Source organism: Salvelinus fontinalis, chromosome 16, assembly GCF_029448725.1.
Source record: "Salvelinus fontinalis isolate EN_2023a chromosome 16, ASM2944872v1, whole genome shotgun sequence".
Taxonomy (NCBI): Eukaryota; Metazoa; Chordata; class Actinopteri; order Salmoniformes; family Salmonidae; genus Salvelinus; species Salvelinus fontinalis.
The window spans coordinates 7,776,219-7,799,879 of NC_074680.1; the positions used below are offsets into that span (position 1 = coordinate 7,776,219).

Genomic DNA, 23,661 nt, shown 5'->3' on the forward strand with positions numbered 1-23,661 from the left:
AACTCGGCACCATTCTATCCTAATAGCCTGTCTTTTTTGTATCCATTGAAGTCATGAGCTTGAAATGTTCTAGACACGGACCACACAGGATGTCAAGTTGAAGCACCTTGTGTACAATCTATTATTATTTTCAATCATAATCTTCAACATCATTAGAGACTACAGTATAACTGACCGTAGTTATGGTATTCGCTGCATATGTCGGCTCCATCAGAAATGACCTTTAAATGGTGCATAGCAGACAATGCACGATCGGATTGAATCCCAGCCTTCCCCAGTACACTGGTCCTATTCCTTTTAGTGGGAACAGACAGACAGAGTCTGGATAATTTTGGGGTTATTATTAGCAGGCCTAGCAGTTAGATTCACCAGAGGACTTTGATAACCCAATTACTGTGTTTAATTAAGTGATTTACTCAGCAATAAGCTGGTTAATTAAACAATTATAGCTGGGCTATCTGGAGAGGGGGACCTGCTGATGAGCTGCAGGTGTGAAGGAGGGAATGAGAGCGTGAGGGAAAAACTCTGCAGACACTGGGAAAATAATATTTCATACGGTATTGTGCCTGGCAAAATCGTGTGTGTGTGTGTGTGTGTGTGTGTGTGTGTAGCCGTAGCTTTTTTAACCTCTGATCACTTACATTACCTCTCTTTGACTCACACACAGGGCCGGTTCCAGGCATAAGCAACGTAAGCGGGGCCTCCCGGGTGGCGCAGTGGTCTAGGGCACTGCATCGCAGTGCTAACTGCGCCACCAGAGTCTCTGGGTTCGCGCCCAGGCTCTGTCGCAGCCGGCCGCGACCGGGAGGTCCGTGGGGCGACGCACAATTGGCATAGCGTCGTCCGGGGTAGGGAGGGTTTGGCCGGTAGGGATATCCTTGTCTCATCGCGCTCCAGCGACTCCTGTGGCGGGCCGAGCGCAGTGCGTGCCAACCAAGGGGGCCAGGTACACGGTGTTTCCTCCGACACATTGGTGCGGCTGGCTTCCGGGTTGGAGGCGCGCTGTGTTAAGAAGCAGTACGGCTGGTTGGGTTGTGCTTCGGAGGACGCATGGCTTTCGACCTTCGTCTCTCCTGAGCCCGTACGGGAGTTGTAGCGATGAGACAAGGTAGTAATTACTAGCGATTGGATACCACGAAAATTGGGGAGAAAATGGGATAAAAATAAATAAATAAATAAAAAAGCAACGTAAGCGGTCGCTTAGGGCCCTCGACCCAAAAAATTTATTTGTGCAATTTTGAAATTTGGTTGTGCATCAGCAGTTTTTATCTTGTTTTTTTCTTATTATGTCAGTCAATGACAGTCCTTCAATTATCCATGTCAGCTAACAATTTTTAGATTGGTAGTTAGTCTAGTCAGCATGCAGGGCACATGCCCAGGAGCCCTGATCTCTAGGGAGCCCGCATTGACTTTGTTATTCTCACTCAGCTGCAGTGCCTTCAGAAAGTATTCATACCCCTTGACTTATTCCACATTTTGTGTTACAGCCTGAATTCAAAATTGGTTAAATAAATAAAAATACACAAGAGAGATCGTGCCGTCCCTTCTCACACATCACTTGTGGTGAAAATGATGGGGTGAGAAATAAATGTGTGGGATTGTGGTTTCTTTTCCACTCTCTCTGTGGAACACTGGAGCTGGCTTGAGTTTCAACTGTACAGTATGAGGCTCATATGGTGTTAGACTTTGGAAGTGTAAGTCAGAAGACATCCAAATGCCTCTATCTCAAAAGTGTTGAATGATCTATGCCAACATTGGCAAACAGTTCATCTATCCTTCACTCTCTCTCTGGCTGCTGTATCCAACATTTCATTCCATTTCAGTCCAGCTTGAATGTTCACCATGTTAGACACGTTGTTCCACAGAAGAATGTTCTGGATAAAGTATTTGAATTCGAACCCATTCTGATTTTATGGTTCCGGATGAGTTAGTGTTCCGGTCGCATCATTGGTCCACTTTCTCTCTGTATCTCTCCGTTGTTCTCTCAACACTTTCCTCATTACCGCGGTGTCCTCATCAAGGCCAGGAAATGTAAAATAATTTACTAATCTCAAGGAAAGTGTTAAATCCAGATTATTCACCCATGGCTGATTCTCCTACAGCAATTTGTCTGTCTAGGCCTCTCCCTCCTATTTCAAGGCAAAGTGGTAAGTTCAACTTAATTGCAAATATGTCTTTGTTTTCTCTTATCATAGTTTTCCTGTGCTTGTAGAGAACTTTCTGACAATAGCTGTAGAGGGCTTTTGTACAGTAGCTGAAATTCCTTTAAATAATTTTCTTAATCCATGATTTTCATTTGCAGTGCCACACTCACAACCTGCTGTGATGTCATAATGCACATAAAAAGAACACATACACACGAGTGCTCAATGGAGCTTGAGAACCCAATGGTGCTTTCAGCACAAGGCTCATTTGTCAATCACATCAGTGGCTCAAACCCAGTGGTATTTACACTGGTACTGGCATGGCTGCTTTGGTCTGATAATGAACCCTCATAGAGATGGTCTCCGTATTTCACATCATGAATGTATCTGAATGGGGTACCCCTGCATACAATAAACAGTATTTGTGGGTAGGTAAGAGCAAGTTATAAGTAATGAACAAACAGTTCTTATTATTTAATAATTATTGCTCTCACAATAGTAAACGTTATTAAGCTAGTTATTCACGCATGTATTAAACAACTTTTAAATTCTGTACTAATGACTCAAAGGATAATTCATGAGATGTTTAATATAGGTCCTTATAAACCATTTACTCATCATCACTAATCACTGGCAAGTGTCTTCACTGACATTTTCAACCTCTCCCTGACCGAGTCTGTAATACCTACGTTTCAAACAGACCACCACAGTCCTTGTGCCCAAGAAAGCAAAGGTAACCTGCCTAAATGATTACCGCCCCGTAGCACTCACGTCGGTAGCCATGAAGTGCTTTGAAAGGCTGGTCATGTCTCACATCAATACCAACATACCGGAAACCCTAGTCCCACTCCAATGTCCCATACCACCCCAACATATCCACAGATGACGCAATCTCAATCACACTTCACAGTGCCCTTTCCCACCTGGGCAAAAGGAACATCTATGTGAGAATGCTCCCTCAATGTTAGCAAGTTAAAGGAGCTGATCATGGACTATAGGAAAAGGAGTGCCGAACAGGCCCTCATTAACATCGACGGAGCTGAAGTGGAGCGGGTCGAGAGTTTTTCAGGTTCCTTGGTGTCCACATCACCAACGAACTATCATGGTCCAAACACACCAAGACAGTTGTAAAGAGGGCACAACAACACATTTTCCCCCTCAGAAAATATTCAGCATGGGTCCCCAGATCCTCAAAAAGTTCTACAGCTGCACCATCGAGAGCATCCTGACCAGTTGCATCACCGCCTGGTTTGGCAGCTGCTCGGCATCTGACCATTAGGCGCTACGGAGGGTAGTGCATATGGCCCAGTACATCACTGGGGCTAAGCTTCCTAACATCCAGGACCTATATCCTAGGCGGTGTCAGAGGAAGGCCCAAAAAATTGTCAAAGACTCCAGCTACCATAGTCAGACTGTTCTCTCTGCTACTGCACAGCAAGCGGTACCGGAGCACCAAGTCTAGGACCAAAAGGCTCCTTAACAGCTTCTACCTGCAAGCCATAAGACTGCTGAACAATGAATGAAATGGCCACCCGAACTATTTACATTGCTGCTACTCAATGTTTATTATTAATGGATAGTCACTTTACAAATTACCTCGACTAACCTGTACCCCTGCACATTGTCTCGGTACCGGTACCCCCTGTATATAGCCTCGTTATTGTTATGTAATTTTCTTGTGTTACATTTTCTTTGAATTTTTTTACTTTAGTTTATTTTGTAAATATTTTCTTAACTCTATTTCTTTGATCTGTATTGTTGGTTAGGGGCTTGTAAGTAAGCATTTCACGGTAAGGTCTACACCTGTTGTATTCGGCGCATGTAACAAATAACATTTGATTTGATTTAAATATTTATAAATGTTTTGAGTGATCAGTGTAATTTCTCACAAAAAGATGGACGTGCAATTGGTAGAGATTCCATCATTACCTGATGCTCCTTCAGGTGTCAAAATGAACATATCAAGGGTTAAAGAATAAACACACAACACAGAGGATGTTTAAGGAAATATATTGAACATTTCACTTGCTGAACATTTCAAGTGCAGTGTTACCTCTGAGCCTTGGGCTTTTCTTAACTCATATCAATCCCATATCCCCTTTTCTCAAATCCGGACTTTGAGGCTAGAAACACTGCTGATTTTCATTCTTAATTAAGTGCATTTCTTGAATTTTTCGAGTGCCTTCACTAATTCAACATGGTCCTTCGAGACAGATAATCAAGGACTGATTTCAGACCTGGGACACCAGTTGAGTAGACTCTCTGGCCAACCAGTGATATCAATCAATTAATCAATTACCTACCAGGTAGAAGAAGAAGTAAAAACAGTAGAACACTCCAAACCTCCAGTCTGATTCTTTGTGACATTTGCGGGTAAAAATGCTTGATTTTGCTATGGAGATTCTGACATTTTGCATGGCAATACTCAATTATTTTATCCAATTTGTCGCAAAAATGCGCTGACAAGGCCGTTTGTTTAAGTGTGGCTTGATTGAACTATATTATACAGTAAATTTGCAGTGATTGGTTGAAATTGTGAGCCCTCTTTTTGTACTGCGATGATGGGTCCGTTTTATGTGATAACGTTGCGATGATTTGATTGTTTTGGGCCGTGACTGGTCAAATTTGCAAGCCCTCGCACAACATGCAGGGAATGGTTGATTTTGCAAAACAAATTGCAATCGCAGAATGGCGGAATCCTGGAGGGACTGATGTACTGTAGATAGCCTATAGAACCTCCTGGGATACACAGAGAACATCATACTTCAGCCTCAATCTCATTACCTTCCCTTCAACCGGTCTTCCAATGTCTAGCCACGAGGAACGAACCAAGCTATCTCCTGTAAAAATCTATGTAACTTAATAAGGTGGTTTTAAAAGCACACCATCGGCAACCCCTCCTTTGTCTGCCCTGCCCGATCCCCTCGTATCGTATTTGTAATTCACTCCCCTACATTATAATCACTCGCCACCTGCCGGCCTTTCTTTAGCTGTTCCACGGGACACCATTAAGTAAAAACTCACTCAAGGAGGATATCGATTCGATGAGGAGTGGTGAAGTGGCTTTTGTGTCTTGACTGAGTTAGTGGAGGGTGGCCGAGAAGAACAACATGTCACAGTTTTTGGACGGGAAAGAAATGTGTTTCTACTGTTTGTAGTAGAAGTGCTGATTCTACAATAGAGAGAGGCGATTGGAAGTGTCCAAGTTCACTGCAATGGGGAATAATAACCAGTAAACACTACAGATTGTTAATGAAATACAGGCACTCTCTTGTACTTACCTCAAGGGAATGACATAGAGTAACAACTGTGAACAACACATTGTACTTTCTGATACTTTGCAGTACTAGTTCCCCTTGGGGTCGCACGTGAATGGTCAGCGCTGTCTGGATATGTAATGTTCTCAGTGTGTATCCATGTCTCATACAGTAGAGACTTCATTTGTTGTATCCATTTAGTTTGTATGAAAAATAAATAGGAACGTTTGTGATGCTGCATTGGGACCTGCATTTCCCATTGGCACACTAAACTCAATGAAGTACTTGAAAAACTGAAAACATAAAAAGGGGTATGAACTGTCCTCGAAAGGAAAGAAACTACTTTCAAGATAATTACTTTTCCCTTTATCTGTGTTCATTCACACATGATATTCTACAATCACACTCATCCTTTTCCAACTACCGTTTATCTATACTAAAGCAGTGTAGGTAAGCTGCTCTCAGGATATGAATGATAACATTGAATCATCGTTACCCCATTGCTACTGCAACTTAATAAAATAGTTCAGTACAATTCAAATGTAATGTCCCTGACAAACAAGTTTAATCTCTAATTATTTTAATTCTATAATAGATACACATCTATTAATTGCAGTTTTCAGGCATGAATGCCTATGTGTGTGCGTCATTGACATCAGTGATATCATGCTTGCGTGTGTGTGTGTGTACATCAGTGCATGGGCATATTCCTTGTTCTCTGTTTGTTACAAGTGCAACACAGCTTCGGATTCCTCTCTCCATATATCTCCATATCTCCCATCTCTTCCTGATGACTAATCCAGTAAAACAAAGACTCCGAAATGCTTCAGTGCTTCTGAAATGCTTCAATGCTTCCGAAATCACCCCATTTCCTTTGGCCATTGTGCTCCCTCCGATCATGCCAGAAGCACTAATTCAGGGTTCAATTAAGGCGATGATGAGTTTGGTTAATGATGTACAAACAGCTGTTTGTGTCTTACGTTGTTGTTGTCACAAAACAGCGGACTGGTTCACTGCCAAGGTCAATACAACTCCCAGACAAACAAAGGCTTTAGTGTTTATCACTTATCTTTGTCTGTCGGTCGGTCGGCCATGTCTGTCTGTGTCCTTGTATCTCTCTCTCCCCCCGATTTTCTCTCTCACTCCTTCCTTCCCTCCCCCTCTTTCAGTCTGACTGTTCACTGTAAATGTGCAGAAGACCATGAATTGACCTGTGACCTCTCTCCTGTGTCCTGTCCCAGGTTGTCCTATCGATACTGAGGACAATGAAGACCCCCCTATGGGCCCTGTTGCTGCTGTGTCTCTGTGTTCCAGGACACTGTAGTGACTGCCAGGAGGACTGCCTGGCCTGCAGCCACATCCTACCCCAGGAGATCAACTTTAACACACTGGTGAGGGTCTCTAAAGCCACCTACAACACCTATCCTCCATCCGTCTATCACTCTATTCTTCTACACTGAACAAAAATATAAACGCAACATGTAAAGTGTTGGTCCCATGTTTCATGAGCTGAAATAAAATATCCCAGAAATGTTCCATACGCACAAAAAGCTTATTTCTCTCAAATTATGTGCACACATTTGTTTACGTCTCTGTTACTGAGCATTTCTCCTTTTGCCAAAATAATCAATCCACCCGACAGGTGTGGCATATCAAGAATCTGATTAAACGCCATGATCATTACACAGGTGCACCTTGTGCTGGGAACAATAAAAGGCCAGTCTAAAATGTGCAGTTTTGGCATGCTGACTGCAGAAATGTCCACCAGAGCTGTTGCCAGAGATTTGAATGTTAATTTCTCTACCATAAGCTGCCTCCAACGTCATTTTAGAGAATTTGGTAGTACATCCAACCGGCCTCACAACCGCAGACCACGTGTATGGCGTAGTGTGGGCGAGTGGTTTGCTAATGTCAACATTGTGAACAGAGTGCCCCATGGTGGCGGTGGGGTTATGGTATGAGCAGACATAAGATACGGACAACGAACACAATTGCATTTTTTCAATGGCAATTTGAAGGCACAGAAATACAGTGAGGAGATCCTGAGGACCATTGTGAGGCCCATTTTTTTAAGGTATCTGTTACCAACATATGCGTATCTGTATTCCCAGTCATGAGAAATCCATAGATTAGGGCCTATTCAATTGATTTAAATTGACTGATTTCCTCATATGAACTGTAACTGAGTAAAATATTTGAAATTGTTGCATGTTGCGTTTATATTTTGGTTCAGTATATGTCTCTATTCCTCTTATTTGTCTATGCCTAACCCTGCCTCAGTCACATAATGCTCGAAGAGATTAACTTCAACACAGATTAAATCCCCTGTTGTCTATCTCGCTGTCATAATCTAGATCTGGTTATGGCACCTGTACCATGTCAGATATAAAGTTGAATTGTATTCAATTTTAAGTTTGCATTTCAATATTACACTTTATATACATCACATAAGAGTGAAATATAACAAAACCGTTTAACATAGGAAAACCAGATTTTTTTTATTTTTTATATACACTATATATAATGCTTATCAATTATGAAATTATTAAAAATATTAACGCTCCACCCATGAGGCCTCTAGAGGGCGCTTTTGGTCACTCGACTGCAGGAAAGGGGTACTATCTCAAGGAACTCTGACTGTTTTACCAGTGGACTGACTGAATCTAACAGTGTTTTAAATTGTATATTTAAATCATCACTGTATGTCTAATAAATTACTGTGTGTGTATATTTCATAAAAATAACTCAAAACATATCTGTGATCATTTATATCCCTGAGCCTCCTTGTGCTATTAAAATGCTCAGTCTGATCGTGTGGGAGTGTTGATACAAATGTAAAATATTTACATACACAACCCTGATTGGCGGATAGGATCGTTTAGACTCTAGAGCCTACCTGTTTACCCCTTCAAAGTAGTAAGATTCAAATGGTCATTGGTCAGAATAATCAGATCAGATTGTGATGTCATGCTGTGGGCCAAAAACTCCATTCCACCTGAACAGGCTGAAATTCCACGTGTTTAAAATTTTTTTTTAATCAACTCTAACACTAAAAGGGAATTATCATTTCCACAACTTCTGAGTGTTATTTCCGACCTTATAGTGTGGAAATATAAAAAAACAGGAAAAGCACTGCCCCTTTAATAGGTTGTTTGTCTGTGGGGTGATAGAGCTAATTCACTCAGGAGATGCTCCTTTGGCTTTAAACAGCTCTAGTGATTCAGTTAACTTAGAGCGTAGGCTAATTATGCACACACAATAAACAGCAGCTGGTTGGCCCACTGCCGCCGCCTGGAGAGATTGATGATGTCACAAATAGAGCGCTCGCCGTCCTCGAAGAGAGAGAGATCGGGACCCCCCCATAGAGAAACACGCATGTATGCGCACACAGACGCACCTACCATCTCCCTCACTCCCCGCACCCCTGCATCCATCACTCTCTGCCCTCATCCTTCTCTAAAACTACCCTTACCTCAACACAGTCATTCTCCCCACCCTCTATCTCCTATATTGTTGACGATATCTGACTCTTAGCATTATGCCCTCCCAGCCTCCCGGCATCTGGCTTTTAATTTGCGCTGGCTAATTGATTCCTGAGGATAGAAGTGAGTGTTCTGCCCTCTCCATTCTCTCCATCTCACTGCTGGAGGTTTAGCGCACCACCGACCCCCTCTTTGTCTCGTGGCTTCGGTGTATTCTGCTACGTTCTCTCCTATGTAAGTAAGTTTCCTTGGCTTGTACAAGCCGGAACGGCTCATAGGAGCAGGAGTTTATCTCCTGTTTCTGTAGCGTGAGGCAGCTTGATGTACAAGTACACCCAATGGACAGGACGCAAGTCTATCGCAGGGCCGTCCCCCAGATCTATCAGAGACGCATAGGGTCCCATGTTTTATATTCTTTGGTATGACTCGGCACCCCTGAGATAAGGATAATATTTGTGTGTGTATGTGTTGATAGCAGGTTCAGCTCTGATGCGGAGAATCTCCACTGAGAGACTGCGAGACTAGACTGTGATGCGTTCAGAGAAACCCCAAACCCACTGACTGATTCTAGATATACATTCACACAAAGACCATTTAGTTAGCACGGATGCCGTAATAATTCAAGGTGAGGTATTTGTAAGACAAAGAAAGGACTCTATGTTCGGGCGAGAGAAGAACAGTACGATGTCTTCATGGGCATCATAAACATTTTGCTATCATTCTTTAAAAAATACATATACTGTATGTCTTATTGTCACATACACCAGATAGGTGGGTTGAAATGTGTTGTTTTACAGGGTCAGCCATAGTAGTACGGCGCCCCTGGAGAAAATTAGGGTAAAATGCCTTGCTCAAGGGCACATCGGCTCGGGTTTTCGAACCAGCAACCTTTCGGTTACTGGCCCAACGCTCGAGCCTGCCACCCTCACAATGGGAATCCCAGTGTCTAACGGTGTATCATCGTCTATCTCAATCAAATGCATAAAGCAATTTTTACGTCAGCATTTGACAGAAAGTATACACATCTAGCACGTGATTTTCATGTGTTTGGTAGAATTCCATTAACTCCATTCCAGCCATTATAATAAGCCATCCTCCCCTCAGCAGCCTCCTCTGCTCTTTACAGCCCCTGGACAAAGTGGTGACTGGGGAATGAACCAATAACTAACAAATCATAACCTTGGTTTGTCCTTTCCTTCTTTCTTTCTTTCTTTTTTCTTTCTCTCTCTCTCTCCCCCTCTCTCTCTCTCTCTCCCTATCTCTCTCTCTCTCTCTCTCTCTCTCTCTCTCTCTCTCTCTAACAGATCATGTGCTCTGTGTATTCCTCCCTCTCTCCTTTCAGGTGTGTCTGGTGGAGTGTGACAGTAACGTCTCCCCTGCCTTCATTTGGGACCTGTGTCGCAAGGTCTTGGCACCGCCACAGTTACCATTCCTGTCCATAGGGGGCGCTGCCATGCTGAAACGGGCCCAGGAGGAGGTGGAGGCCATGCTGCCAGAAGAAGAAGAGGAACAGGGGGACGAGGGGCTGATGTACCCAGCAGCCCTGCAGAGGTTTGACCACGTGGCCCGTGCTCTGGGGACAGAGGAGCTGGGCAGTGAGAGCCAGCTAACCCTCGCCGATGCTGCCTACAACTCCCAGCTGCCCCGGGAAATGGAGGAAATGGACGAGGAAGAGGGGGATAGCGTGACAGAGAAAGAGCAGGACGGAGCGGCGGGTATACGTCTGTCAAAGCGCTTTGGGGGGTTCCTGAAGGGAAGGCACGGCTACAGGAAATTGATGGGCCCTGGAAGGCCCTTGCAGAAGCGCTACGGCGGGTTCATAGGCGTCCGGAAATCTGCACGCAAGTGGAACAACCAGAAACGCTTCAGTGAGTTCCTGAAGCAGTACCTGGGCATGAGCAACCGAGCCAGCAAGTCCTACAACAGCTACTCCACTGACATCACCCAACAGAATGAGGTGTAGCCATGCCCAATGCAACTGTATCCCTGCCATAACCTAGCAAACCCCAGACCCTCCCCTACATATTCAAATCTGTCACCACGGTGATTAAACTTCTGTTCTGAACACAACCTCTCATGAAAATCCACACTGGAGCATTATATATTCAGTCTTGTATATTTCTCATTGATAGCGATAACAACATATCATGAATAAAAGCTAAAAAAAAATATTTAAAAAATACAATGTATACAGCTATTAATGGTTTATCAGAGAATCACTCTGGATTATTATTATAGTCACACAAACACACTGCATTTGTTTTGCTTTTCCATACTGTATCTGTAATGTAACTTTTTAAACAAATTTTGCCTTCATCAATCTTGGCTATTAGTATTACATGGGTCAATTCAGTGGAAACTTCATGAATTTCCATGACTTACTAGTGAAGTTCTCATTGATTTCCTGAACCAGTACAGAGTACATCCACAAAGTTTCTAAACCCAGAGGCGAAACATCGCGAGACTTCGGTAAACGCTTTCGAAACAGACCAAGCAGACCAAGGTTTGGGGGGTTTGAGAAGTCAGTAATGAGATAACTGAAAAATTATTCCTTAGATGTTCATTTAAACACTCTAAAGGCACAACCTAGATTCGTGCCCATGCTATTACTCCAACCTCGTAAAAGTGACAAACTGGCACGTTTTTATTTTCGTCAAAAACAACTGTATATCGAAGGAATGCCTTTAACTTGACAGGTTGCACACGCGCAGTTCTGCGCGAGACGACCGTTAGACCCGATTGCATGTTTCTACGCGGGAGTTTAGCTAGCCAACGTCGCCATGACATCGCCTACAAGCGTTATCGGGGATGTCTTGGAGTAGCAGTTTCTGCCTATGGATAGGCTACTGTACTGCCTTCGGTACATCTGTCTTTGGCGGATCAGGGCGTCACTCTCTTTATTGTGCTACCCTCTAGTGGCTGACCAAAAATTATCTTTCAGATTTCCAATTGAAAATGTGCTAGGATACGTTCATGACTATTTGATATATAACACAAACTCATTATTGGGTGTGTGGATGGCTCAATCTGTAATCTATTGACATGTTCAGAACTTCTTAATATTCTCTAAATTTCCATATCTACCCTGATACTGTCTACTATAATTTGGTGCAAAACATCTCAACGAACTATTCCTACTGTATAAGACTGCAGGAGGTTATCCATGCTCATATACAAATGATCTGTTGGCAAAACTAATGTTCTGATTTGAAATTAACCTTGGCGTGTGTTTGTTGAAGCAGACACAGATGTAGCCTACTGTATGTATGAACAGTGTTCTTTTTCTTTAAATTGTTATTATGTGAAACCATTTTGTTGCGCAGTATAAAACCTGTAAATAGCAGAAATTGAACCGATCAATAAAGATAGTTTACTATTTCTTTTGTGGCTTGTCATGCAGCAAATGATTCTGTGTCTTGAGGTGTTTTGTTCCAATGTTCTAGAATGTTCCCAAGATGATGACATCAGTTTATACTGTATCAATCCCACAACACTCCATTTATTACACAGAACATTTCCAGACCAATATTGTTTTGTATAATAATAATCATTATCATCATCATGTTCTCTTGAATAAAATCTCCTGTATAGATACAGGCTCATAAGCCAAAATGGAAAGCCTAGAGTAGTTTCCGTCACATATTTTGGAGCATATTTAAATATAACTTTACATCTTACTTAAAAGGCCCGGGACAAGATTTTTTTTAAAGACTACAAAATAGAAGACTACTTTCGACAGGATACATCTTTATCAAGTATATTTCAACATCAAAAAGACAAAAACATTTCAGATTCCATATAAAATGAGTGCATCATAATACAAATTATACTTTATTCAACGGTTGTTTTTTCTCTAAGTACATACATAGGACAATATATATAAATACAATTGTTTTGTTTTTTTGCTTCTGTGGATTCATTGGCTTACTGCAAGGAAACATGAGTTTCAATAAACAATCATGAATATATTTTGGGTCTTAACATATGAAACATCTGTTTATGCCGAACGTTCATTAAACGCTTTGTCGACAGAGATGTATGCATGTTCATTTACAATAGGTGGTAGAGTGACAAGGGTTTGGGTTAGGGCCACAATGCCCTCGAGCAGCATACCATTTTAAGATAAGCCTAACATAGTCTGGTAAATGCATTCAGACTCAATGCTGGCACCATATTTAAGATATTATTATTGGTACCATGTGGTACATTCCACATCTAACCAGGAACCTCGATAATTTTATTAAACTAGTGTATCGCCACTACTGAGAGCGGTATGGGTTATTGGCCATCCAAGTATATGACAAATGTACGGAGATAGATTCCTGCCCAAATATATTATACAAATGTATAATTTTATTAAAAGTATGTAAGACACAACCTGCCAATGACCTCCATGTTGTAAAAGGACCCAATACTTACATGCCCTATTCTGTCATAGTGTCTCTTTAACAATAAACTACAGTGTTTAAAATGATATCTGTTAGTGTAACTAAATCCTGTTACAAGGCTATATTATAGACCATTTCTGGTGTAACCCCCCAAAAAAAGACTCGGCTCTTACAAAATGGCTGCTCTTACAGATTATCTGTGGACCCGAAACAAAGAAGACGAAGGCAAAACAGGAAGGATAGCTACAGTAGCTGCTAACAACAAGGACGAGATACTGAGTCTTTAACGTTTAACAGTTGCTTGCACCATAGTCAGAGAAGTGAAAATCAGTGCGTATTACATCTGACTGGTCTAAAGTATGTGAATTGATTCCTATATCCCACAACATGGTAATTCTTGGAGAAACATTGTATTTAACACATCTTAGAAAAAACGACAAGTTGCAAAATATAGACACAACATTGCTGGATAATATAACGAAACACACAATACAAATTACATAGTCGACGTCGACAAAACATTATTTTTGTTTCCTTAAAAAAGCGAATTACAATAAAAAAAAGCTATATATGAATTTGCAGGAATAAATGGCTTATAAACACATCATCGTTGGGCATGGGGCATATGACTCCCAAATCTGCATTTTACTTCTCCAATTACAACTCTCCAATCAATTCTCAATGTTTAAGACACAACTTACTGGTTACTGTTGATTGGTAGATCATGAGCAGATGGAATCCTATAGGTCAAGCGGGATTCTCCCAGCCAATCAGCGCACATTATAGAATTGACAACAGATGGTATACATTATTAACAAGTAACTGAACAAGTTGATGGCCAGCAACTCTCCTCTCTGACATAGGTCCTGTATTTAGCATGCTTGTTCCTAAGTATTTAATGAAGCTTCACCTCTGCTACTTAGGGCTAAGTCCCTCCTTGTATCACTTTACTTTCTTCTCCTAATCGTTCATTCTCCACCACCTACACTGACAGAAAGCCAAAACGTGAATGTATCGGTTAATCTTTGTATCATATGGATCTGTTCTTGCCCAGGCATTTGGAAGTTGGATTGATTTACAGATCAGATATTCTGCTCAGCACCTGCCTGGCTCATGTCCACCCTTGGCAACAAGCAGAAAGCCTTGTTCCCAAGCCAAGTTATGGACGGCATGATGTCATAGAGCAATAGGCATCCCCTATATAGCTGCTGGGTATAGAAGAGCTGCTGGTTATAGGTTACAGCCAAAGATTTGGAAGAGAAGAAGTCTGCTTCCTGTATAGCCCCTCCCTGGGCAGGAAGACAGAGGAACTGAGACGCGGGACTATGCTGCAGGTATAGCTCATAGGTTACCGGTCATAGGTCATTAAGCTGCGCCCGCCAAGTTCACCGTGAGCACCAACACACAAGAACCCGAAGTTCTCAAAGACATGAACAAAGTACATAAAAAACTTTTAGTTTTTAGTAAAGTTGTAAAAAGTACAAAAAAAGAATAAAAAAAGAAAAGAAATAAACACCAACGTACATGTTGCTCCACTGGTTGACCCCCAGATCTTTCCTCAGTCTTCACTTGAAGAGGTGACTGCTCCTCTCTTCTGGCAGTCTCTCACTTTCTTTCTCTCCTCCATATCTCTTTTTTCTCTCTTCGTCCCTCTCTTCTTCGGTTAGGAGTTCAGTCGAGGAAGCGCTGGCAGGCTTTCTTCCAGCGACAGGCGGTGCACCACTGATCCCGGTGCTCGATGCCGTAGACCTTACGACACTTCTTAGCCTCGCCACGGATCCTCCTGTAGAGAGAAAGGGAGGGAGGGAAAGAGAGAGGAGATGGAAGAGGGAGAGAGTCAGAGATTGAGTTAATTGACAGTAAATGTATGAATGGAAATGGACAGAGAGACATGTGTAGAGAGGGATGCATAGAGGGATGCGAGAAGGGAAATGACCGTAGACTCAAATTGACTGAGGCAGATATGTTATCAAAAGCAATACAGTAGTAATAGTATATAGCATAGTATAATAGCTCACCTTGTGGTCCAGTGGCTGCGTGGGGGAGAGGTGCTGGCAGGGTGTGGCCTAATTGGGGCATTCTGCTGCTGCAGCCACTGTTCTCCCACACTGACTGACCGCACAAGGAATGGTGCGCCCTGGTGGACAGAGGGGGAAACACACAGATGAAGAGCAGAGAAAAACTACAGAACATACACACATTATTACTGCCTGCGTTATAGGTAATGAAGAGGGATTTGAGCAGAATCGCAAATCCCATCCAATCAAAAGGCTTCTTCTCCACGTCTCCTCTCCTTCATCTGCACTGATGTGAAAAGATCTGCAGATTAAGGAAGGAAACAAGGACAGGGTGCCACTTTACAGTTGAAGTCGGAAGTTTACATACACTTAGGTTGGAGTCATGAAAACTTGTTTTTCAACCACTCCACAAATTTCTTGTCAACAAACTATAGTTTTAGAAAGTCGGTTAGGACATATACTTTGTGCATGACACAAGTCATTTTTTCCAACAATTGTTTACAGACAGATTATTTCACTTATAATTCACTGTATCACAACTCCAGTGGGTCAGAAGTTTACATACACTAAGATAACTGTGGGCTTGGATAATTCCAGAAAATGATGTCATGGATGTAGAAGCTTCTGATAGGCTAATTGACATCATTTGAGTCAATTGGAGGTGTACCTGTGGATGTATTTCAAGCCCTACCTTCAAACTCAGTGCCTCTTTGCTTGACATCATGGGAAAATCTAAAAAATCTGCCAAGACCTCAGAAAAAAATTGTAGACCTCCACAAGTCTGGTTAATCCTTGGGAGCAACTTCCAAACGCCTGAAGGTACCACGTTCATCTGTACAAACAATAGTACGCTGGTATAAACACCATGGGACCAGGGCAGCCGTCATACTGCTCAGGAAGGAGACGCGTTCTGTCTCCTAGAGATGAACGTACTTTGGTGCGAAAAGTGCAAATCGAACCCAGAACAACAGCAAAGGACCTTGTGAAGATGCTGGAGGAAATAGGTACAAAAGTATCTATATCCACAGGAAACGAGTCCTATATCGACATAACCTGAAAGGCCGCTCAGCAAGGAAGAAGCCACTGCTCCATAAAAAAGCCAGACTACGGTTTGCAACTGCACATTGGGACAAACATCGTACTCTTTAGAGAAATGTCCTCTGGTCTGATGAAACAAAAATAGAACTGTTTGGCCATAATGACCATCGTTATGTTTGGAGGAAAAACGGGGAGGCTTGCAAGTCGCAGAACAACATCCCAACCGTAAAGCAAGCGGGTGGCAGCATCATGTTGTGGGGGTGCTTTGCTGCAGTAGGGACTGGTGCACTTCACAAAATAGATGGCATCATGGGGGATGGAAAATTATGTGGATAGATTGAAGCAACATCTCAAGACATCAGTCCGGAAGACCCAAAGCTTGGTCGCAAATGGGTCTTCCAAATGGACAATGACCCCAAGCATTCTTACAAAGATGTGGCAAAATGGCTTAAGGACAACAAAGTCAAGGTATTGGAGTGGCCATCACAAAGCCCTGACCTCAATCCCATAGAAAATTTGTTGGCAGAACTGAAAAAGCGTGTGCGAGCAAGGAGGCCTACAAACCTGACTCAGTTACACCAGCTCTGTCAGGAGGAATGGATCAAAATTCACCCATCTTATTGTGGGAAGCTTGTGGAAGGCTACCCAAAATGTTTGACCCAAGTTAAACAATTTCAAGGCAATGCTACCAAATACTAATTGAGTGTATGTAAACTTCTGACCCACTGGGAATGTGATGAAAGAAATAAAAGCTGAAGTAAATCATTCTCTCTACTATTATTCTGACATTTCACATTCTTAAAATAAAGTGGTGTTCCTAACTGACCTAAGACAGGGGATTCTTACTCGGATGACATGTCAGGAGTTGTGAAAAACTGACTTTAAATATATTTGGCTAAGGTGTATGCAAACTTCCGAATACAACTGAAATTTCCTGCAATTCTATGCATTTGGCCATGGCTAATGCTGTGTTGTTTTACGCAAACACAATAACAACATTTTCATCGATAAATTCATTGTTTTGGGAATTTTCAAATCTCCCAGATGATCTAGCTTTTATTTTGGTGATTGTTAGTTCTCAACAATTATATTATCTGTCCTACATACTTTATATCTGGTTTTAGTCATTTAAGTTAACATTGAAAGCATTTTTCCATACCCGAAAATGTATAAAACAATAAAAATATATATATACAGCACCAGTGGTGTAAAGTACTGAAGTACTCGTTACATTTTGACAGGGAATTGGTCCAATTCACACACTTATCAAGAGAACATCCCTGGTCATCCCTACTGCCTCTGATCTGGCAGACTCAGTAAACACAAATGCTTAATTTGTAAATTATGTCTGAGTGTTGGAGTGTGCCCCCTGGCTATCCGCCACTTAATAAAAGAAATACAACTATGCCGTCTGCACCACTCGGGCTCCAGAGTGGCACAGCGGTCTAAGGCACTGCATCCCAGTGCACGAGGCATCACTACAGTCCCTGGTTCGAATCAAGGCTGTATCACATCCCACTGTGATTGGGAGTCCCATAGGGCGGCGCACAATTGGCCCAGGGTCGTCCGGGTTTGGCCAGGGTAGGCTGTAATTGTAAATAAGAATTTGTTCTTAACTGACTTGCCCAGTTAAATAAAGGTTAAATAAAAAATATAAGGAATTTGAAATGGTTTTTACTTTTGATACTTAAGTACATATTAGCAATTCTATTTGCTTTTGATACTTAAGTATATTTAAAACCAAATACTTTTAGACTTTTACTCAAGTAGTATTTTACTGGGTGACTTTCACTTTTACTTGAGTCATTTCCAATTAAGATATCTTTACTATTACTCAAGTATGACAATTGAGTAATTTGCCACCACTGTACAGTACCAGTCAAAATTTTCGACACACCTAGGGTTTTTCTTTATTTTACTATTTTCTACATTGTAGAAAAATAGTGAAGACATCAAAACTATGAAATAACACATATGGAATCATGTAGTAACCAAAAAAGTGTTTAACAAATCCAAATATATTTTAGATTATTTTAAGTAGCCACCCTTTGCCTTGATGGCAGCTTTGCACACTTTTGGCATTCTCTCAACCAGCTTTACCTGGAAAGCTTTTCCAACAGTGTTGAAGGAGTTTCCACATATGCTGAGCACTTGTTGGCTGCTTTTCCTTCACTCTGCGGTCCTACTTATCCCAAACCATCTCAATTGGGTTGAGGTCGGGTGATTGTGGAGGCCAGGTCATCTGATGCAGCACTCCATCACTCTCTTTCTTGGTCAAATAGCCCTTACACAGCCTGGTCATGTGTTTTGGGTCATTGTCCTGTTGAAAAACAAATGATAGTCCCACTAAAAGCAAACCAGATGGGATGGCATATTGCTGTAGAATGCTGTGGTAGCTATGCTGGTCAATTGTGCCTTGAATTCTAAATAAATCACTGACAGTGTCACCACTAAAGCATCCCCACACCATCACACCTCCTCCTCCATGCTTCACGGTAAGAACATGTGGAGATCATCCGTTCACCTACTCTGCGTCTCACGGCGGTTGGAACCAAAAAATCTCAAATTTGGACTCTGTGAAGCATTTATTTGGGCTGCAATCTGAGCTGCTGTTAACTCTAATGAACGTATCCCCTGCAGCAGAGGTAACTCTGGGTCTTCCTTTCCTGTGGCGGTTCGCATGAGAGCCAGTTTCATCATAGCGCTTGATGGTTTTTGCGATTGCACTTGAGGAAACTTTCAACGTTTCCGGATTGACTGACCGTCATCGCTTAAAGTAATGATGGACTGTCATTTCTCTTTGCTTATTTTAGCTGTTCTTGCCATAATATGAACTAGGTATTTTACCAAATAGGGCTATGTTCTGTATACCAACCCTACCTTGTCACAACACAACTGATTAGCTCAAACACATTAAAAAGGAAAGAAATTCCACTTTTAACAAGACACACCTGTTAATTGAAATACATTCCAGGTGACTACCTCATGAAGCTGGTTCAGAGAATGCCAAGAGTGTGCAAAGCTGTCATGTAACTAGGCAAGCCAGTTAAGAACAAATTCTTATTTACAATGATGGACTACCGGGGAACAGTGGGGGGTAGAACCTTGTCAGCTCAGGGATTCGATCCAGCATCCTTTTGGTTATTGGCCTAATGCTCTAACCACTAGGCTACCTGCTGCCCCGATCATCAAGGCAAAGGGTGGCTATTTTGAAGAATCTCAAATATAAAATATATTTTGATTTGTTTAACACTTTTTTGGTTACTACATAATTCCATATGTGTTATTTCATAGTTTTGATGTCTTCACTATTATTCTATAATGCAGAAAATTGTCCAAAATAAAGAAAAACCCTGGAATCTTTTACACTATTTGGACTATGCGGCCCGCCCAAGGATTTCAAATCACATCAAATTGTATTAGTCACATGCGCCGAATACAACAGGTGTAGACCTTACAGTAAAATGCTTAATTACAAGCCCCTAACAAACAATGCAGTATAAAAAATACAATATAAGAATAAGAAATAAAAGTAACAAGTAGTTAAAGAGCAGCAGTAAAATAACAATAGCAAGACTATATACAGGGGGTACCGGTACAGAGTCAATGTGCGGGGACACCGATTAGTCAAGGAAATTTAGGTAATATGTACATGTAGGTAGAGTTATTAAAGTGACTATGCATAGATAATAACAGAGAGTAGCAGTGGAGTAAAAGAGGGGGGTCAAAGCAAATAGTTTGGGTAGCCATTTGATTAGATGTTCAGGAGTCTTATGGCTTGGGGGTAGAAGCTGTTTAGACTCCTCTTGGACCTAGACTTGGCGCTCCGGTACCGCTTGCCGTGCGGTAGCAGAGAGAACAGTCTATGACGAGGGTGGCTGGAGTCTTTGACAATTTTTCGGGCCTTCCTCTGAGACCACCTGGCATAGAGGTCCTGGATGGCAGGAAGCTTGGCCCCGGTGATGTACTGGGCCGTACGCACTAACTACCCTCTGTAGTGCCTTGCGGTCAGAGGCGGAGCAGTTGCCATACCAGGCAGTGATACAACCAGTCAGGGTGCTCTTGATGGTGCAGCTGTAGAATCTTTTGAGGATCTGAGGACCCATGCCAAATCTTTTCAGTCTACTGAGGGGGAATAGGTTTTGTCGTGCCCTCTTCACGACTGTCATGGTGTGCTTGGACCATGTTAGTTTGTTGGTGATGTGGACACCAAGGAACTTGAAGCTCTCAACCTGCTCCACTACAGCCCTGTCGATGAGAGTGGGGGCGTGCTCTGTCCTCCTTTTTCTGTAGTCCACAATCATCTCCTTTGTCTTGATCACGTTGATGGAGAGGTTGTTGTCCTGGCACCACACGGCCATGTCTCTGACCTCCTCCCTATAGGCTGTCTCGTCATTGTCGATGATCAGGCCTACCACTGTTGTGTCATCAGCAAACTTAATGATGGTGGAGTCGTGCCTGGCCGTGCAGTCATGAGTGAACAGGGAGTACAGGAGGGGACTGAGCACACACCCCTGAGGGGCCCCTGTGTTGAGGATCAGCATGGCGGATATGTTGTTACCTACCCTTACCACCTGGGGGCGGCCAGTCAGGAAGTCCAGGATCCAGTCGCAGAGGGAGGTGTTAAGTCCCAGGGTCCTTAGCTTAGTGATGAGCTTTGAGGGTACTATGGTGTTGAACGCTGAGCTGTAGTCAATGAATAGCATCCTCACATTGGTGTGTTCCTTTTGTCCAGGTGGGAAAAGGCAGTGTGGATGCAAAAGAGATTGCATCATCTGTGGATCTGTTAGGGCGGTATGCAAATTGGAGTGGGTCTAGGGTTTCTGGGGAAATGGTGTTGATGTGAGCCATGACCAGCCTTTCAAGGCACTTAATTTGTAGTAAATTGTAGTAAAATCTCTGTATACACTACTGCACATAACTGCTGCAGATATGAACTGAAGGGGGAAGATAAATCTGGTGCAATGCATTTGTTGTGGATGGTCCCTGACAAATATACTAATCAAATAAATTAAGACATATTGCATTTGATGTGGTCATCTCACAATACTGCAAGGTAACAGTCCAGCAAAATAACACAGATGAATTAGCAAGGAAAATCTTTATCCACTATTTTAGCATTCATGACAAACGATCTGTCCAAATTGTCAAAATACAATGCACATCAAATTGAACAATCCATGTTTACTGCTGAAAGGGTATGTGCAATGATTGTTCTGTGTGTGCACTGCAGCTGATCTACTGCAGTGACTCGATCGTGCCATTGACCACGTGTTGTTTACAACACATAAAAATGACCCCCAGTTCCTACTAACGATCGATAGGTGGCAGTGATGTAGCACCACAGAACGGGAGTCTATGGGCCAGTGGAGACAAAGGCGATGTTCGGTAATGGAAAATATGATCAAATCAACAAGGGGATTGCCTGGTAAATACCCACGACATGCTATTGGCAGTATAGAGCAGCTCTGGAGGCAGGGCAATAAATCTATCCTATAAAACAAGCGTTCTTTGTCCCTGATGGACTGACTGAGTTCTATTCCACAAACACATACTGGGAAAGGCTCTGTAGGGGGAAATGTTTACGCAAATGCACGCTTTTCAAGAAAATACGTGATGAATTCAGAAAGCTTGGAGATATGGAAAGCTCTATGTTTAAAGGGGGAAAATGAAGTGAAAATAGCATATACCTGGACATACAGCATGAACCATGAACAGCAATTGTGGTGTTCTTAACTGAGTGTTTATACGCAAATGATCTATGGGAATTTCCCTTCAGATTATCCTATTGGATTCTACAGTCAGGGTTGCGTTCAAGAGCCTCAGGAGTCAGGGTTGCGTTCACTGTCCTTTCATTGCTATACCAACACATTTCTTTCTAGGTGCATTTGTATTAATTATCAGCTGAGACGCGGGATGTGCAGAGTTTGCACATTTGAGGACATTCCTTTGGTCCCAAAGTGCAGCTCTACCCACCCGGTACACCAGGGTTGTTACATCAATTCAGGGGCCTTTTTGAGATGTGTATAACTTGGTGCATTTTTTGTTGTTGATTTCACCCAATTTGAACATGCTGTCATAAAGAGAACATGTTCATGTAAAGTACGTGCCTATTAAATCCCAAATAAAGTAACAGGGTTGACGATTTCAACTTAAATCAGCCATAAATCTCCTTGTGTGACAGGGGGAATGGAAGCTTGTTGTGTGCAACAGGGAAGGGCAATTGAATGCAACCCCCCCCCCCCCCCAAAAGGAAATTGTTAAACCATTTCTATCCTGTCTATCTATGGGTAACAGGGTTGACGTGTTATACTTGACCCACTCAGTTTCCCGCCACAAAACACCAGAAAATGTCCCAAAACAGTAGAACCAGCTCACCTGCTTTAAAAATATGATTTGTCTATTAGATGTTCAATGTTTCTTTTGAAAAAAGATCTTTACAAAGGAATACTATATTAAACGAGAGTTTAGTTCACGTAACAGGGTTGACCTTAAAATGAGGGAAAGTAAAAATGTTTACCTTTAAATGAATCAATAATCACATGAAATCAATAATAATCTTTAGAAATTACTTTGTCAAAACAACAAAATAACTAGGGCTTTAGAATGATGGTGACATTTTTTTTAGAAATGTTGGGGTTAAGGATTGGGATTCAAATCTTCCTGGAAGTCACAGAAGGTACACGGAGGAACATGTCAAAATGCATATAAAAATCAGCTTGATTGAATTCTCCATGTGGTCTATATTAAAGGGCACAGGCTTTTAAAATTCAATATTGGTGCACAATTTCTACTTAAAATATCAAAGGGATGCAAAAGGGACTCATTTTGCGTAACGAACCACCAGGCAAGGTAAAATAAAAGCATACTTTCACTTTTACATCGTAATGCAAGCCTACCTGACTTGGTTGAGGGGTGGAGGTGGGTTTGGTCCAACGGCAGGTGGAGGAAACAGAGACGGGTGATGCCACCACCTGGACTGAAGCAGCAGCCTGCAGACGTAAACAATGTGGTCAATGGTCGCCATCAGGTTGGAGCATTAAATGCAAAATACAAAACTAAAGGCTGTATAACCACTTGCAAAACAATACAGAGGTTTCAATAGCTGCTCATAGCGTGTTTGTAATGTATTCAAACCAAGAAACATATGTTTTCCACTTTTTATGTCCAGAACAGAGAAAATGGAAACATTTATTAGGTACAGTACAAGTCGTGTTCATGGAAATGGTTCTCTCCTACAGATGGTGGGCATCGAGGCATTCAGTTACTTTGAGCATGGTATGATCGTCGGTGCCAGGTGCGCCGGTTCCAGTATATCAGAAACGGCCGGCCTC

At 42.1% G+C, this 23,661-nt stretch overlaps 2 protein-coding genes across 2 annotated transcripts in view; one reads left to right on the forward strand and one right to left on the reverse strand.

Moving 5' to 3' along the window:
• Positions 1-12,290, forward strand: part of LOC129812592 (prepronociceptin-like) — a 30,011-nt gene extending 17,721 nt beyond the window's left edge. Inside the window, exons 2-3 of the mRNA XM_055864273.1 lie at positions 6,643-6,792; positions 10,226-12,290. Coding sequence (XP_055720248.1) covers positions 6,667-6,792; positions 10,226-10,846 — 747 coding nt within the window. The 5' untranslated portion in view covers positions 6,643-6,666 and the 3' untranslated portion in view covers positions 10,847-12,290. The remainder of the gene's footprint in view (positions 1-6,642; positions 6,793-10,225) is intronic.
• A 392-nt stretch (positions 12,291-12,682) lies between these two features.
• The window catches only part of LOC129812591 (zinc finger protein 395-like), a 30,680-nt gene continuing 19,701 nt past the window's right edge, over positions 12,683-23,661 (reverse strand). The window contains exons 8-10 of the mRNA XM_055864272.1: positions 23,227-23,319; positions 15,290-15,408; positions 12,683-15,054 (exon numbers count right to left, since the gene is read on the reverse strand). Of these exons, the coding sequence (XP_055720247.1) occupies positions 14,943-15,054; positions 15,290-15,408; positions 23,227-23,319 (324 nt within the window). The 3' untranslated portion in view covers positions 12,683-14,942. The remainder of the gene's footprint in view (positions 15,055-15,289; positions 15,409-23,226; positions 23,320-23,661) is intronic.